Source organism: Cetorhinus maximus, chromosome 3, assembly GCF_964194155.1.
Source record: "Cetorhinus maximus chromosome 3, sCetMax3.hap1.1, whole genome shotgun sequence".
Taxonomy (NCBI): Eukaryota; Metazoa; Chordata; class Chondrichthyes; order Lamniformes; family Cetorhinidae; genus Cetorhinus; species Cetorhinus maximus.
The window spans coordinates 84166987-84185893 of record NC_135881.1 but is presented as its reverse complement, the minus strand read 5'-3'; the positions used below and the strand labels follow the sequence as shown (position 1 = coordinate 84185893).

The 18907-nt window shown below is 39.4% G+C and overlaps 1 protein-coding gene across 2 annotated transcripts in view; it reads left to right on the top strand.

The window, feature by feature from the left end:
- The window catches only part of tns3 (tensin 3), a 493703-nt gene extending 475849 nt beyond the window's left edge, over positions 1-17854 (top strand). For both annotated transcript variants that reach the window (XM_078538616.1, XM_078538617.1), the window contains exons 24-32: positions 5458-5556; positions 8249-8380; positions 11120-11218; positions 11333-11410; positions 13615-13692; positions 14066-14234; positions 16318-16386; positions 16499-16525; positions 16626-17854. In XM_078538616.1, coding sequence (XP_078394742.1) covers positions 5458-5556; positions 8249-8380; positions 11120-11218; positions 11333-11410; positions 13615-13692; positions 14066-14234; positions 16318-16386; positions 16499-16525; positions 16626-16767 — 893 coding nt within the window. In that variant the 3' untranslated portion in view covers positions 16768-17854. The remainder of the gene's footprint in view (positions 1-5457; positions 5557-8248; positions 8381-11119; positions 11219-11332; positions 11411-13614; positions 13693-14065; positions 14235-16317; positions 16387-16498; positions 16526-16625) is intronic.
- Positions 17855-18907: the final 1053 nt, after the last annotated feature.

Below are 18907 nucleotides of genomic sequence, written 5' to 3'. Positions count from 1 at the left end.
TTCTCAGGACAGCTATTGGAAAGCCACATGCTGAGCACACAGCCCACCCACAGCCAGAAAACCACCTCCTGTGGAGGCAGCAGCTCCACCTTGTTTACATTACACAGTTGCTGCTGAAGTGGAGGCTGTCATCAACAACACTATTGTAATTTAACAGGGGCATTGAGCAACCTGATTTCAATTGCTTCCCTTTTTTGTTTCCCCCCGATATATTTAGTTGACAGCAACTAAGTATGGATGAAATCCAAAACGGGGACAAATATTTTCAATCTGTGCTGTGCTGTGCTTTCCTAATCAGGTGTGCTAAGGTGTAACACTCACTGTAGGTCCTTGAAGGACACTTTGAAGTACTGCACAGTTTAGGAGCAGTTTAGGATTTGTAGGATTACCAATGGCCTTGAAGTTTGAGACAGCATTTAACATTAAAGTACAGTAACATTACCACAGAGTTTGTAGATATTTGCTAACTGTTATGAGCATTCATTTTCATAATCTGCAGAATTGGAGTTAAAGTAGTTGTAACTCTGAGATGGTAGGTTTGTGTGAGTAATGCAAGCCTTGTGATTGCTTTCTGCTAGTTCAGGATTAGACTCCACGTGTGTTCTCTTCTTCACTGAGGATGGTTCTTGATAAATTTTTAAAACATTTTTATATTGTTTGTCTGCAGGAAGCAAGTGTTTCCAATCACTGCAAATTACAAGTTTTTACTATAGAATTTCAGCCTCTGCGTGGGGAATTCCAGGGGCTGAAAGGAAAAAGAGAAATAGACCTGGCCTTTCATCCCAAAGATAGGGGTTCCATTCTATGGAGTGCGCAATGAGCCAAAATGTTCTTTTTGGTGGCTCCCAGCAATCACAATTTATACCAAAAAAAAGCCCTCTTGAATGTCTAAAAGTAAAACAGAAAAGGCTGACAAATGCATAGCAGGCCAGTCAGAATTAGTTAAAATGATGGACAAGTTCTTGTTTCTGGTGGACACTAAATCCTTCATTGGAACTGTTTGAAAATCTAAGCTTGAGTTTTTGACAGTTAACCTAAAATGACCAATTCTAAACCTTTCACTTTGCCTTTGTGTGCTCATTCATCATTCAGAATTGGAATGCAGCTTTTTAAATATCTATTGCATGGCTATTTTGAAGGCCAGGAAGGTAATTTAATTCCCCAAAACATTAGCTGAGCCAAAGGAGAACAGAGTGGAATACAGAAAGCTATGTGATTGGTGTTAAATTTGGACCATAACGGTTACTCAGGGCTGATGCTGCATCTGGTTTAACCTAAAGAGCTAAAACTTTGAAATGTGGGAAGGTGCTCTGTGCTGCCTGACACAAGATTGAAGCACCACTCCAGTGTAAAATAAACAGCTGTTCTATTATTGTAACTTGCAGCACTAAAAGCTAGATCACAACATGACAGAAATGTGAGCCTAATTTGTTTCTGGTGTTGAGTTCTGTCCCTATCAATGCCAGTGTTGCTGCAATATTGATGCTAGTAATACTTCATTGTCAGCTTGACCTCTATATTATTTTTCTCCATTTCTCCCTCCTCCTCTTCAGAAACCATCAAGTCCTTGTTGGGGTATAGTTTCAGGGATCCCTGGAACCCTCTTATTTCATCCATATGGTTGTCATTTGTGTGCGAGCCCTAACATTGAGCATTTGGAGAATCTTCAGTCTAGTCCTTTCCTGGCCGGAAATCCAAATATACTTTCAAAGGGCAGTGATCAGAAGAGAAACCAGTGGTTAGGTTCTCTGTCCTTAATTCAATGGGAATGAGGCTAATTCTCAAAGCCCTGTTATTGTTCTGGTTGAGATCGCCAATGCAGCATAAAACAATGGTTGTATGTGGGCTCTCCTGGTTTGCAAAGCTCAGCAACTCATAGGTGAACAAAAGTTCATATTTGACAATAATGTTTAAAACCCTGTTCACAATATCAACCTTAAATGTTTCCTGTTACTTTTTAGACGATCTTTTGAGAAGTCCAGGGTAAGAAAGATCTATGCGTGTTGGTGCTATGTTAGCGATTATTTGTTAAAGTTGAATAACGTTAAAGAATTATGAAAATAATTTTGTGTTTTTATTGCTTTAATACTGATATGACATGATTTTGTGATTAATAATTGATAATGCTGGAAATACAGAATTTTTACAGTGCAGAAGTAGGCCATTTGGTCCATAGAGTCTGTACTGGCTCTCTGAAAGAGCATTCTACCTAGTCCTACTCCCCTGCCTTATCCCTGTAACCCTGCATATTCTCTCTTTCCAGATAGCAATCCAATTCCCTTTTGAATACCTCAATAGAACCTGCCTCCACTACCCTCTCAGGATGTTCGTTCCAGAATCCAACCACCCTCTGAGTGAAAACATTTTTCCTCACGTCATATTTACTCCTTTTGGCAATTATTTTGAATCTGTGCCTTCTAGTTCTTGATGTTCTCTTGAGGGGGAACAGTTTCTCACTCTTTGCCCTGTCCATATCTCTCAGGACCTTGAATGCCTCTATCAAGTCTCCTCTCAGCCTCCTTTTCTCCAAGGAAAACAGTCCTAACCTCTCCAATCTACCCTCATAGCTACAGCTCTTTATCCCTGGAATAATTCTTGAGTCTCCTCTGTACTCTCTCCTATGCCCTCACATCCTTCCTCGCGTATGGTGCCCAGAACTGGATGCAGTACTCCAGATGAGGCCTAACTAGTGTATTATACAAGTTCAACACCACCTTCCTACTCTGATACTCAATGCCCTATTTTTAAAGCCTAAAATACTATACGCCTTATTAACTGCTCTCTCAATATTCCCTGCCATCTTCAATGACCCATGTACATATACACCAAGGCCCGAGTACATATACACTGTTCCTGCACCTCCTCTAGAGTTTCTCCTTTATTTTATACTGTCTCTCCATACTCTTCCTGCCCAAATGAATCACCTCACACTCCTCAGCAATGAAATTTCATCTGCCACTTGTCTGCCCAATCAACATGCCTGAAGACCAACACTGACTCCTGAGGAACTCCACTACAGACATTCCTCCAATCTGAAAGACACCCATTTATCACTTGTCTCTATTTCCTGTCACTCAGCCAATTTTTTATCCAAGCGCCTACTTTCCCTTTTATTCCATGAGCTAGAACTTTGCTCTCAAGTCTTGTGTGGCATTGTATCCAATGCCTTTTATAATATACATCAATATACATCACATCAACAGCGTTGCTCTTATCAACCTTCTCTGTTACCTCCTCAAAAAAAACTCCAGCAAGTTAATTAAACATGATTTTCCTTTAATGAGTCCATGCTGGCTTTCCTTAATTATCCTGCACTTGTCTAAGTGACCATTGATTTTGGCCGGAACTATAGTTTCTGGAGGTTTTCCTACCACAAATCAAACTGACTGGTCTGTAGTTGCTGGCTTTTTGAACAAGGGTGTAACATTCACAATCCTCCAGTCCTCTGGCATCACCCTTGTATCTGAAGAAGACTGGAAGATTATCACAAGTGCCTCTGCAATTTCCACTCTCACTTCCCTCAGTACCCTCGGGTGCATCTCATCCAGACCTGGTACCTTATCTATTATAAGTAAAGATAGTCTTTCTAACACCATCTCCTTCTCAATTGTAAATTCTTTGAGTGTACCAGTTACCACCACTCTCACCTCGGCCTGGGTGGCATCTTCTTTCTTTGTAAAGACAAGCGCAAAGTGCTTATTTAATACCTCCCACTATTTCTCCTGCCTCCACCTGCAAATCTCCGGCTCACTTGACTCAGATGCATTTTCATCCCATCAAAGTTGGCTTTCCCCCCAATTAATTATCCCTGCTCCGGATTTTTCCTTGTCCTTTTCCATGGCCAACCTAAATACTCAACCAATCCAACAGCATCTGTGGAGAAAGAAACGGGGGCGATCTTATGAAGAGCAGGAGACATGGTGTGCATGTGACTTAATTAGGCGGGATGCAAAATTTCAATTTTGAGGGTGGAGATGCAGAGATAAAGCCAGTGGCATGTTTGCAACATGCCAAGCATTAAGCCAGCCTGTGGTGGGTTCATACTTGGAATACATTTGCACACCATGAATACTCATTAACGTGAAACAGTTTTTAATAAAGTTCTACTCTTAGGATAAAGTTAATGGCCCATGAGAATCGCGTGGCACCGGTTCATGATCTTTTCAAGGTGGTGTGCACCAGTTGGCTTTGTGCAATTCTGTGTAAGGTCAGCGGTTTTCTTTGTTTAACTCTATGGCACAAAGGAGGAGAGCAGGAGAATGGCAGCTTGCATGGAGGCTTGGGACAGGCAAGAGTGAGTCAGTGGTGTGGTGGGAGCATTTTGGAGTTGGGACAGCGGCATGGAGAAGTGAAAGAGGGATCCAAAGAAGGATAGAGGGTGAAGTCGGGGGCAGTGGGAGTGAGGTGGGAAGTGCCTGGTGTCTCGATGTGGTGAAGGGAGGGGTGGTTGGGACGGCCAGTCAGGGTAAGAAAATGAGGGGCCTAAAGGGTGGTGTTAGGACTGTCTAAATGTGTGTTCATCTCAGGGTGTTGGCTGGCAGAGCTCTTACAGGACTATGAGCTCACCTACAATACTTCATATATCCCCGCTGACAGAGATCTCAGACAAAGTCCTTTACAATGCACAGAAGGGAGGACCAGCTGAGCCTGCAAGTTCAGCCATGTCCCACAGAGTGGCGAATACAACACTGGATACTAACATGAGCATTCAATAAAGAGTGAACATAAAAAACACAACATTGTTTCTTCCACAATAAAGGAAATGTCCCCAACTCCCCTGTAACCATCAAAGCATACCAACCATGAGGCATGCCAGTACATTTAGTTCTCTGACTAAGCTAACCTCAACAAATAACAATTATGCACATATGAATAAAGTGTGAAACCAATTTAATATGAAGTATTTACAAATGAAATTTAAGTTTGAAAATAGACCCCTGCCATCTTTAACACCTTTGTGCTCTCAATAAGCCTTATATTAATTGCAATGGAATTGAGCAGGAGTTTGGTTGTGATGCTAAGCCTCCTTGATTGGCCAGGAGGCTCTTTTGGAGCCTACCCCACAGCTGCAGCATTGTCAACTGATGGTAGGTTTAACCAATGAAAAGCTTTCCCCCAATGCGGAATGGTACGTGTTTCACGTGTATGTTGCCGGCACTGAGAATTTTAATTGTAATTTCTAGGGAAATGGCAAAAAGAGAGTTATGGAAGTGGCGCACAGGTCCGGTTATAACATCAGTGATGGCACATTATTTTCAAAATCATGGCCAACATTTCAGATCAATGACTTTTATCATTTCACCTTTCATGATTTTGGGAATTGTCTTACAAAATGGATCCATATAATCTGATTGTTTTGACTACCATATTGTGTGTTCAATTTTGCAAGCACAAAGTCAAAGCCTAAATTCAAAATTAGTACATTTTCTTGTATTGATATATTTTTTTCCTTTCTAGTTCCAGATACTGCTTTCTCATCTGACAAACATGTCACTGTAAAATTCGTGCAAGACACATCCAAATTTTGGTATAAGCCAGAGATATCACGTGAACAAGGTGAGGCAGAGACACATTGTGTTTCAGTCAATTCTGAATATGCGAAAGATTTTTTATGTTATTGTGAACTGCCCATAGGAAGTGTTCCAGTAAAAGTTGGACCATGAAGAGACTGGAGCAAGTAGCATTTCAAGTGATTTAACTGCAGTTGTCCATTAGTTCCAGTGTTTGAATTGACGCAAATCATATTAAAGAACTTGTATAATAGTGTTGGTTCACAACGACAAATTTATTACACAAAAGGTTCCTAACCATGTTGGATTGCTGGAAGGGTGATAAATGGCGAAACTTTTGCTCAGTTCTAATCCTTTCCCAACCATTAACAAATTAAAAATAGTTAACGCAAGTTGTGTTCTCATATCGGGTCATGACCACAGTGACAAAAGATTTGCAAATGATGCCTGCTCATTGATTGGATGTATGCTCAGTGCTCCTTCTGTTAGAATACTGGACATCATGATGAGCCCCACAGATACCATTTGTTGCCAGAGAAATATTTTTAATTGATCGCTAACAACTTACATCTTCAGTGTATTCAGACAATCATCTTTTCTTCTAATTCTGTATGAGGAAATCTTATACGTAGTGTGCATCTGCCACAATAATGATGTCACTGGGAATGTGTCAGAGGAATTAAGGAAAAAGAAAAACAGTAATTTCATATTGATTTCTCCTGACCACAATCTGAAAAATTCGAAGTCCTTTTGGACTGGAAACTTGCCTCATCAACAGCTGGTAATCTTAAATTGACCTCAGGATCTGTCCACTTACTAAGAAGTGTATGGCTTTAAGAGCATAGTTAAAGTTAAATGCAACTCGGGATCAGCAGCAGAATAATAAATAGTGCATTGCGTATTAATGCTGTGCGAATCATATAATGCTCAGTTATAAAGCAGGAAATCATTTCTCTTCTAATGGCAGCAGGAAATCTGCTGGTATGTGTGTTTATTTGGAAAATCTTTAGTCATAACTTTTTTCCATGTAACTCCTTTTTAATGAAGTTGCAATGTTAAACATTCTGTTACCAACAGAAGATGGCACATGTTGCAATGACATTTGAAAAATGCATAATGACGATGATCTCTGAGAGATTTGAAAACTTGAATTACTTGGGCTGTGTAATTGTCACCTCTATTTCAAACTCTATCCACCTTTCAGACCCCTTTTCTAAAAGTAAATATTTTATGGTCTGTAAAAACACTTTCAAATTCAGCTTCAGAAAATTATGGCATAGACACTTGGGGGCTGAAAATCTCTAGTCATTCTGATGCACTCCTGCCATAATAATCTGGTTTTGAGGGAGAGGCTGGGGCATTGAGACTTGCAAACGGTGAGCTAACAGGCTTGTGGCCTGGGATACATCAAGGAGATCATTGGCAGCCAGTGGAAGCAAACATATTGACGGTAGCATGACAGATGTGATGCCCACCTGGGGAATCATGCCTGGATCGTGGTATGGCTCTCCAAATAGGTTTTCGAGACAAAAGGGGGCAAACCCCACCCCTAAAACTCTCTGCCATGGTGGGCGCCTGAATTATACCCTTAACTGTGCAGATGCCTGCTATTAATGTTATAATGAGATGGCACCACCCAAATCCTTTCAAGCCTGGGCAGCATCAACATCAGTGACGGATGCATCTCAGCATTAATGCCAGGATCAAAGTCCCACACTTTATTGAGTGGCAGAGAGTTTTAGGGGTGGGGTTTGCCTCCTTTTGCCTCCAAAACCTATTTGGAGAGCCATACCACAATCCAGGCGTGACTCTGCAGGTGGGCATTAATATTTTGTGCTTAAAAATAATCAGTTACTCCACAAGTGTCAATGTAGGTTAATGGAAATTATGGAGGAGATGAGTTCAGTATTAACATATAGGGCAGAATTTTGCCCTTGGTGGGGGTGCTCGGTGAGGGCAGTTGGGAAGCCAACTGCTGCCCGTGATTGGATTGGCCCGCCCAGCGTGGAATGAAGTGGCAGCGCTCAGCGCTGTCTCTGTGGGCGGAGGGGAGGAGGAGAGGGCCTAGCGCGAACCTCACGCACACGCGGGAAAGAGCGCTTCAGTCTCCCTGATGCACATAGCTGCCTCAGGGAGATGAAGCGCTGATTTAAAAAACTAATGAACAAAATTAAAATATCATAAAACATGTCCCCTCATGTGACTCTGTGACATGAGCAGGGATATGTTTTTAATTCAGGTGTAAAATTTTTATTTTATTTTTGTTTGCTTTAGATAACCTCATCCTGCCGGTGGTGAGATTTCCTAAAAAAATGCAAAGGCTGCTTGGGTTTTTCACCTGCCCGTCAACCATTAGGTTGAATGGGCAGTGAAAAATTCAGCACAATTGTTAATTTAATGGCCTTAATAGGCCTTTTAATTGTTAGCAGGCATACCGCTGGCTGCGGCGCGCACCCGCCGACCTAAGTATCGCGAGAGTGCACATTGACGTCGGCATGCTCGGCCGACATCAACACGCTTTATTTCACACCCAGGCGTGTCGGGCGCATGCCCGCAAACTGATCAAAAAATCCTGCCCTTATTGTATACATCGAATCAGATGCAAAACAATGTGAAGACTTTTGTGTGTGATGCGAAATATTCCTACCAGATTTCTTCAGTACAATCTTGGGAAGCAATCCACAGCCTGAGAGACTTCCCTAAGTTTAATTATTAATGAGAACCGATTCTACCTGCAGCCATTGCATTACTAAAGGACAAGGAGCCAGGGTCATTCATCGTTCGGGACAGCCACTCTTTCCGAGGTGCCTATGGATTGGCAATGAAAGTCGCTACACCTCCAGCTTCTGTGCTTCAGCAAAGCAAGAAAGGTATTTCATGTTTCAAAATGGCTTCCACACAGACTGTGCCTTTCCTCTGTATTTTGTCTACAGCTTGGAATTTGTGAAGTGCCTTTAATGTTGAAAAATGCCTAAGGTATTGCACAGTGATATTAGAGCATCAATGTCAAGACATGAAGAGGGTGAATAGGAAATGGGTCAGAAAGAAAGTCAGAAAGAAAGAGATGGAATGGCAAGGGAGAAAGTTCTGGAGAACAAGACTGGTGTCATTGAAGAACTTAACATGAATGGTAGGGTGAAGAGAGGATGGTACCGAATAGAAGGCTAGAACCACAGGGATGGACACTTGAGAGGTGTTGAGGACTTGTAGAGATAAGTAATAAATGGATTTTAAAAACAAGAATGAGAATTTAATATATTGTGTTGAGTCTGCTGAATGGATTTGATAGAGAAATTAGATTTACCATAGGGAAAAACTCAAACAGCCGAGTTTTTGACAGATTGGAGCTGATGAAGAGAAGAGGAATGGAGGCAGTAAGGGAGCATTGGTGGGGTAGAAGTGGGGAACTCTGGAAAGGTTTAAGGGAGTAATCTTGGTAAGGGACAGAATGTGGGATTTAAAGATTAGCTCAGAATTAAATCTTACAATAAAACAAAAACTGTTTGGTTCAGCTTGAGAGAATGGCTGGGTATGGTGGGGTTGGTATTTCAAACAGCATCAAGAATACTGAGTCTGTAACAGGGCCAAAGTCTTCTGAAGAGTGAGCCTCATGTGTGGCTTATCCGTGACTTGATGTCAAAGAAGCATCCTGGTAGATTAGAACATTCAAGTGGTCAATGAAAATGGTGACAGGGAAGAGTTAGGTATTGGCATACATCTGGCAGCTAAGCCCATGCCCTTGGAAGATGCCATCAAGGTGCGGTATATAGAATAAAACCAAGGATAGACTCTTGGGGGACTCCAGAAGTGATATTGTGTGGAAGGAAAAGAGCAGAAATTGCTGAAAATGGGATGGCTGCATTTGGATTGATAGTAATGGAACAATGCAAAGACCATCCTATAGAGATGGACAGTGGAGAGGAGACAATGAAAGAGGATCGTGTGCAACAGATAGTTAGAAGAGGACAAAGATGAGTAAGGCACTAGTTACAGTGGGCATCATTCGAGGCTTTAGCAAGGTCAGTTTGGTGCTGGGTGTAGTGGGAGTTCAGACAAGGTCAAAAGGGAAAAGCATGGAGAATGGTGATAAGATCCATGATAGCTGTTTGAAATCTGTTCAGTAGTTAGTCCATTGTGGTGACAAAACCTTTAAGTTTCTTTGGCCTGATGAAAAGAGCTGTAGTTTCTTTTGTCATGACAAAAGGGTCTCAAAAATCTTAGTGAACTCTACCTGCACATTCACCGTGGCCAAGCATTCCTCCCAAAGTAGGGCATCTAATGGACGCATAATTCCAACTGTGGCCTATTCGATGATTTTTCAGGTTTGCGATTACTTCTTTGCTTTTGTACCTTTACTTTTAAAACCTAGGATTGCCATGCTTTATTTTAACAGCCTGCCCTTCCACTTTTAAAGATTGATGTACCCTGAACCCCCTAAATCTCTCTGCTCTTTTAAAGAGTAGTCTTAAAAGAATTAATGTATATGTCTTCTCCTTAATTATTCCACTCAAAATGCATCACTTTGCATTTTTCCACATTAGAATTTAATTTGACATCTATCGGCACAATCTACTAATCAATGTGTATGTATATATATAAAACCGATGTATGTGTGTGTGTGTGTGTACTGATACACATTAATGACCTAGACCTTGGTGTACAGGACATAATTTCAAAATTTGTGAATGGTATGAAATTTGGAAGCATTGTAAACTGTGATTAGGATAGCGTAGGATCTCAAAAGGATATAGACAAGTTGGTGGAATGGGCAAACAGGTGACAGATGAAGGTCAATGCAGAGAAGTGTGAAGTGGTTCATTTTGGTAGGAAGAACATGGAGAGACAATATAAAATAAAGGGTACAATTCTAAAGGGAGTGTAGGAGCAGGGGCACCTGGCATATATATGCATAAGTCATCGAAGGAGGCAGGACAGTTTGAGAGCATGGTTAATAAAATATACAATATCCTAAGCTTTATTAATAGGGGCATAGAGTACAAGAGCAAGGAGGTTATGTTAAATTTGTATAAAACACTGGTTCGGCCTCAACTAAAGTATTGCATCCAGTACTGGGTACCACACTTTAGGAAGGGTGTGAAGGCATTAAAGAGAGTGCAGAAAAGATTCACGAGAATAGTTCCAACAATGAGGAATGTAGATAGATTGGAGAATTTGGGACTGTTTGCCTTGAAGAAGAGAAGGATGAGAGGAAATTTGATAGAAGTATTCAAAATTATGAGGGTCTGGACAGAGTAGATAGGGTGAAACTGTTCCTGTTGGTGGAAGGATCAAGAACAAGGGGCCATAGAATTAAGTTAATTGAAAAAAAAACAATGGAGATATTAGGGGAAACATTTTCACACAGCAAGTGGTTAAGATTGGGAATGCACTGTGGTGGAGGCAGGTTCAATCAAGGAATTCAAGAGGGAATTGGGTTATTAACTGAAAAGGAAGAATGTGCAAGTTTATGGGGAGAAGGTGGGGGAATGGCACTAGGTGAATTGCTTATTCGGAGAGCCACCATAGACATGGTGGGTCGAATGACCTCCTTCTGTGCTGTAACAATTCTGTGATTCTGTGAGGTGTAATCCTCTTCCTTTATTTGGCAGCAGTGGGAGACTTATCGAATGAGCTGGTCAGACATTTCCTGATTGAATGTACCCAGAAAGGAGTCCGATTAAAGGGTTGCCCCAACGAACCATACTTTGGTATGCTTTTATGTTTAGTCTTTAGAAGTAAAGTATATATAGCTAAGATAATCCAGATGTTTTGAAGCTGAATTTATTTCTATGCATCTAATAAGCATTACTGTTTCTAATCAGGGAGTCTGACTGCGTTGGTTTATCAACATTCCATCACACCACTGGCATTGCCTTGCAAGTTACTCATCCCTGACAGAGGTAAATATTTAAGTTGGCAGAAGAACACGGTTGAAAAACTGCACTAATGATACTCTCAAATGATACAATTGTAATTATATTTAAAAAGTATTCGTTTTCAAAATATACATGACATGAAATATGTCAGCTAATCTTTTACTTTTGTTGTAAAATAAATCTTTATCACTCTGGAAGTGTTACTTAAGATGTTAGCCTATATTTTCCATTGTTAGCATGGTTTAGACCTGAATGGCAATTGGCACGCTTCAGACAGACCCAAACGGAGGTATGGATCTGGACAGATGCAGGGAGTACACACATGGTAGGAGTGAAAACTGCATATTTGTGAAACATAAAGGGAAAGGACAATTCAAATGGAAATGTCTTAATGATGATCAAAAGTGCTTAACAGCTCCAGAGAGCGTCAGAAGGTGTCTGAGCCTATTGGTAGACTTGGCCTAGAGTAAAATTGTCAGAGGCTAAAAAATTAAATCCAAAGTGAAAGCACTGGCAAGTGATAGCAGCCCTTGAATTGTTTTAATGGCTGCTGCAGTAAAGGTGTGGGGGTCGATTAGTTCAGTTGGCTGGATAACTAGAGTGTGGTGTAAAATAATGCCAACTGGTTCAATCCTCGTACCAGCTGTGAAAGTTCATGGGGGCCTGCCTCTTTACCTTGCCCCACGCTTGATGCGGTGTAGTGCCCCTCAAACAATATTGTCTCTCTCTAATGGTCCTTTGTGAACTATGGCTAATTACCTACCTGAAGTGAAGGTGGTGATTCATGAGGAGTAGTAAAGAGGTTGGTCCTTAATGGTACCATAGAGTGCCCATAGTTGCCACTGAATATGTCAACCCTGTGATGCATGATAGCTGCAGGTTACCTTGCAATGGGTGCATAGCTCTGTATCTGGCATTCCACCAGCCTGCACCTTCTGAAGACATTTCCCCACAATCATTTTCCGGTGGGTGTGCTAGGGTCTACAAGGTATAGTTAGTGGCATCTTGATGGTACAGATAATCAGGTGTATGTTCCTCCATTCAATGCATATATGCAAGTGGACAATTCCATACAGTCAACTACATTATAACTTGTAGCAGCAACTTTAGGCTTTATGTTGTATTGAGTAACAGTTTAAGAGCCAACTTGTGAAGAGTTTAAAAAAAATACTACCTTTACTAATTGGGTCGCTTTCTCCAGCTACGCACCAAAAATTCCTTCTTTGGCTTTTCTCAGCTTTGTACACATGTATCATATACAAGTCTTGAACCTTTGTTGTGCTATTAATTCAAATTTATCCAGTTTTGATTCCAGGGCTATAAAACATACATGGAAAATATTCTCAAACCCTAGAAAGTATTTACAGTTATAAATGTACAAATTTATGTTTGAGTAAATACTCCCTTATCTTGCATTGCTTCAAAGCACATTTTGCAAATATTAAACTCAAGCTGCACTTTAATAATTAATTAACTCACTATATAATAATATAAAAGGATATTACTTGTCACAGCAAATTGCTATGTCTGCATTGGTGCAGCAAGTCCAAATCAAAAGCGGGTTTGTTGTCATCTCCTTTATACTGTGTTTTAGTGCTATAATATCCAAAGGACGTGACCATTGCTGGTGATGCTCAAAGTTACAATTTATTTTTAGTAGTTTCTAAATTCAATGTTTCAGTGTCTGTCTTGTGGTGATGAAATGGTAACGATGTGTCTGTGCTTTCCAGTGGCCTGATTATTTACTCCTAGCTGCATGTGATTAATTCCGCTGATTAGCTCTTTTAGTATTTTTTTTATTTGTTCATGGGATGTGGGTGTTGCAGCCTAGGTCAGCATTTATTGCCCACCCCTAATTGCCCTTGAGAAGGTGGTGGTGAACTGCCTTCTTGAACCGCTGCAGTCCATGCCAAAAGACATTACTAAACAACACCCCATTTTGGAAGACTTCTTTTACAGTCCAGAAAAGACTTTCAGAACATTACAAAGTTATTCACCCTTTTCTTGGCTTTTACACATTTAATTTATGTTTGATTTGTTTTCTGATTATTAATTACAGTTGTTTCTCCAAAATGCTGATCTCATGAATCTGTGGGTCTTTCTCAGTGATTATAATCAGCTTTATTTTAAAATAAGCCTCAGCTAATTCATTGTTGGTGCTGAATAGCTTACACAAGTAGGAAATCAGAATTGGGCAGTTGAATGTGTTTTTACATTTTTTTTAATAGATCCTTTAGAAGATGGGACAGATGCTTCTGCCCAAGCTGCTACAAACTCTGCTGCAGAACTATTAAAGCAAGGGGCAGGTAAGGATACTGTAGTGTTGCTGTAGCAAATCAGTCTCGCTGCTGACTTATTTATGGTTGTTGAATAACCTGCCATGTAAAAGCACAACTCAGCTGGTTAAGACCCTTTACCAAATTTGTTAGATGTGGTGTACTTTAGTAACATTATTAAATGCTTAATACTCTTTCTCTGTGTGTCTGCTGGTCGCTGGAAATGTGCTACAGATTGTTGCTGGCTGTACCATAGTATTCGTAAACATTAAAATACTTAGTATAAACTCATTAATATTTGTAAGGAAAGGGAATTTGGTTATTTATAAAATAGGCTGTGTGACATAAGATATTATCAGAGAAGTATGATCTGAAAGGTTTTCCTGTATGCTTTTGTTTTCAGCATGTAATGTGTGGTATTTAAATTCTGTGGACATGGAGTCTCTGACAGGCCATCAAGCAATCCAGAAAGCAACATCAGAAACATTGATGCAAACTCCATCTCCAGCCTCCACTGTTGTACATTTTAAAGTTTCTGCCCAAGGCATTACGCTGACTGACAATCAAAGAAAGTAAGTTTATCCTGTATTTTAACTTGGACTTAGACAGGAACAGTAAAATGAAACCTAACATTTTCCTCATTTTTTCCTAGCCTTTACCTCCAAATAATTTCTTTCTCAGTGGGAAATGATCAAATGATTATAGCCTAATCCATAGGGGATATGGACAATTAAACACTTACCATCACAATCTATCAGGACTTTCAGGCAGTAACTAAGTTAGTGGATAAGAACTAACCAGTAGTATAATATACTTGGATTTTGGAATTTTTAAAATAAAATTGAGGTACATGATGTACTGGTAAAATAGGTATTTAAGCTGAGAATTGGCTTGGCAAATGAATGCAGAAGATGATGATAAATGGATAAATTTTGTTTGAAGGGCATTGAGTGGCAGAATGCTGCAGTGCCTTGTTCTGAACCCTATACTGTTTACATCAGTGACCAATATGGAGAGAATTACCATTTGGAACATTATAAAATGCATTGATACAGTGAGCATAACGGAGTCTGATAGCATTCAAAATGATGTGGGTTAACTCAATGGCTGGGTTAAAGATTAACGATAATTTTAATGAAATATACATAGCAAAGGATTGTCCATTATTAAACAAGAAAAGGAGCAAATATTTGACCGAATTTAAATAATTCAATCAATATGATGCAGCTCTGGCACAACTATCCTTAAGAGCAAGTTTTCACTGAAAGTGGGAGCATGGTGGTTTTCTACTTTGGGTAAGCACTGCAAAATAATTTTTATTTATAATATTCACTCAGTCTACTCTTGCGGAGTATCTTAATACAAGAATTCAAAAGTGTTCAATTTCTTTTGTGCTATTGAATATATCACACGTGTATATTATGGAAATAGATATTTGTATGCAAGTTTTTGAAGGCCCAAAGTTGTAAGTGGCTAGAATTTTTGTCATGATCAATGATGTAGAAATGTTTCACACTTTGAAGATTTTAACAGGGTGGATACAAGTGCCTCTGTTAGTGTTCTTCTTAAAAAAAAAACTATAAGGGGATTTTGGCTGGTAATTTCCTTGGAACTGATCCAACTTGCTGCTGGAAGCCCAGAGAAAAAGCCTAGTTACGCATATAAACAAATTGCCTGCCATACTTCTGGCTAAGTTAAAGCAATGGAACAGGAGCATCTCCAAGAAAACTCCTGGATATCGTATCTCATTTTAACATATTTCTCCCATTCTTAGACAAGGTGCAGGATAGTGTCTCACAGATGCTAGATCTCTCCTCTCTTGAGGCACTTTATCACTTCTGAGTGTTGCACAATACCAGCCCACTTCTTGCTTCATTCAGGCAACCCAGTTTTCAGGCTAACTTGAGAGGTGCGCTTATTTTGGGAGGGCACTGAGAAGGAATGATTGTTTTTTTCATGTTAAATATATAATTTTGAGATAAATTAAAAGCTGTAAACTTGTTCTGGCAGGAAAACTGCAACTACAGTTTCTCATTAGTAGCTGCTTATTGAAGTGAAAGGATAGCTTGTGCACAGTAAATTGTAAAGCAGATCATTCTCTTCCCTATTAGCTAACATGGAAATGTTGGGTATTATGTATAAAAAAATAGAAAGAGTCAATATAATCTAAGTCCATCATTTGTTTTCAGATGTGACGTTTTCTTTCTTGTTTTAATGTATATTTCTATGGGCGCTGCAAATCACCCAGCATGCCCAAGTATTTGTTCATTTTTGAACCAATGTAGGAAGAGGTTTGAACAAGAAAGACGTCATAGCTAAGGACATTTCTGTACTTCCAAAATCCATAGCGCTCGTTTTCCAATAAGTCACTGCATAAAGCCTGATTTTAGCCCCTCGAGCCTGTCTGCCATTCAGTAAGAACGTGACTGATCTGCGAGTTAACTCCACATACTCGCCATTGCAGCCAATTCAGCTCACCCATTACAAATCAAGATTAAAACATTTTTCTAAATGTTTCAAAATCAGTCCATTATCTATCTCTTGTGCAGTTATATTTCAGATATGCAGAATTTTAGCAGAATTTCACTGCTGCTACATAATTAACGCTGTCCTATTCACTTTTTTTGACAATAGCTTTTTTTTTCCTTTTAATAGGCTATTCTTCAGAAGACATTATGCTGTCAACACAGTGATTTTCTGTGCCTTGGACCCACTAGAAAGGAAGTACGTTTGTGTTTGTCTTAATCTATCTTCTTGATACAATAAAGTGTTTGGACTGTGTGAGAGGGGTTTGTGATTCTAATGAGTCTTTTCTTTTCTCCCCTCTCCTCAAAAGGTGGACAAAAGATGGTACCTCAGCAAAGTAAGCATTTAAAATCTGTAGAATTTTGCAGAATAGCCTTAAGTTAACTTGCCGTTGCTTGTGTATAAAAACCACGAATAATATGTTTTTATTTTGATAGAATCTTTGGATTTGTGGCAAGGAAACAAGGAAGTGCCACTGATAATGTCTGCCACCTGTTTGCTGAACATGACCCTGAGCAGCCTGCCAGTGCTATTGTGAACTTTGTATCAAAGGTCATGATAGGATCGCAAAAGAAGTAAATAGATTCCGCTGCCAGACCCTATTTTGAGGAGAATGACCCTCTTTTTAAAACAAACTAAGAAAAAAAAAACTGCAGGACGACAATAATTTGGAGCAATAACAGGTCATGTTTGGAAGGTTTGTATATGTTGAATGATGGTAAGAGCAGGTTTGATTTCTTTTAAAGGGGAGCAGGGATGTGAACTTTAGAGAATAACTGGTCTTAGTTCAGACAGTCAGAAAAGATATTTGGTTTCTGTGATTATTCGTTATCATTTGGTTTTATTTGTTGAGGTGAAGGGTCAATGCTTAGTTTTATTTTTTTACTGTCTTGAGCTGGTTGAGATAAAGCAGTTTTAAAAATAGACCAATCAGGAAAAAAAACACTCATAATTTATATTTATTTGACACAATATCCTGAATAGATGGCAGCTAATCTGATGATTGTACAATACAAACACATTTAGGTAAATGTGCTCAATCACAGTTTGGCTGTCAATTTTGTGTTACTAAGCATTCTTGGAGGTGCATGCCGTTCTATATTGTGTGCAACACCTTGTGTATCATTCCAGAATCACTGGCATTTTAGTACAAGTAGGATAGATATTAAGGTTTATGTAGAACTATTTTATATCACTGCAATTTTTTTTTTACAACCTACACAACTATATACAGTTGGGTATGAAATTCTTGCCAAAGACATACCATTTAACCAGCACTTTGAACTACCGTGTAAACGTGAGTTCAGTGAATGAATTCCACCCTTTCCCTCCTATTAAACCACTGTATCCTACCCATGCGTTGCTTCCAGTGTTAACTAATTGTGAAAATGCCAAAATACAAGTATGAGTTTTCACTTTGACCAATAATATGTATTATCAAAATTATCATTTTACTCATAACTGTCTGCTTTGGCTATTCTGTATTTTGTAGTATTCTTCTAAGCATTCTGTAAAAAAAAACTTGTACTCATTATGTAAATGAATTATGTTCTATAATTCTTTGTATAGTCCTTTTCCATCCTTTGAAACACAATCTATTAAAATTATAATAAATACAATAAATTTTAGTTCCTGTTTTCACTTGTTCATGATGTGAGTCACAAAATAAAGAGATTTATTATTCAAAAGTCTATTGCAATGGTTTAGATTTGAGCTCCATACAGATTATCTCTTCATCCATGTGCTATCGATACCTGGGGCAGAATTCTCCAGTCAGTGAGCGGAGGCAGGGCCCACTCGCCAACGCGTAAAATGACCCACGGTGACATCAGGCGAGCGTCCCGACTTCACCGCGCGTCATTTAGAATTTCAGTTCGGCTGAACTGTCAAAGGCCTGTTAAGGCCATTTAAATAGTAATTAATTCAACCAGCTGAGCTGCCTGTCTAACCTTAAGGTTGGTGGGCAGGCAAAGAGCTCAGGCGGCCTTCGCATTTTTCATGAAACCTCATCCACGGTGGGGATGAGGTTTCATGAAGCGTATTACTGTCTCCTTATTCCCTGTATATTTAATTCAAAATGCAGGGAATAAGGAGACAGTAAAATTAGCAACAAGAGTGATGAGCATAGAATGTGTACGATGTGGTTTTAATGTCCACATGAAGTCTAGTACTCTCTCCAATATTATTATTCTTCCATTTATTGTCTTCAACTATACTTTGTTCTTGACAAACTTTGAAATTGTGCCCTATATGTACAAAACCAGGTAATTAATACATATCAAAAGGAGCAGTGGTCCTAATACCAAACTCTGGAGGACACCACAGCATACTTCTCTCAAGTCTGAAAAATGTTCATTCACCACTACCCCTGCTTCTGCCTCTTAGCCAATTATGCATCCATACAATCACTGCCTCTATAATGTTGCTTCAATTTTGCTGACAAGTTTTTATTATCAAATGCCTTTTGAAAATTCATAGATACAACATCAACTGCACCAGTTTCATCAACCTGCTCTTTTGCTTCATCAATGCTAACAAATATTTTATTTTTTAAATACTGAGGGACTTGCTATGTATGTTCTAGCATTTTTACATTTCCTTTTTTTGTGTAAATAATGTGATCACCCACAATATTGGAATGTTTTAGGTGCCAGCAGCAACCCATATAATCAGGTACTCAATGCCTGCCACATGCAGCTCCAGTGTGCACTGCACTAGA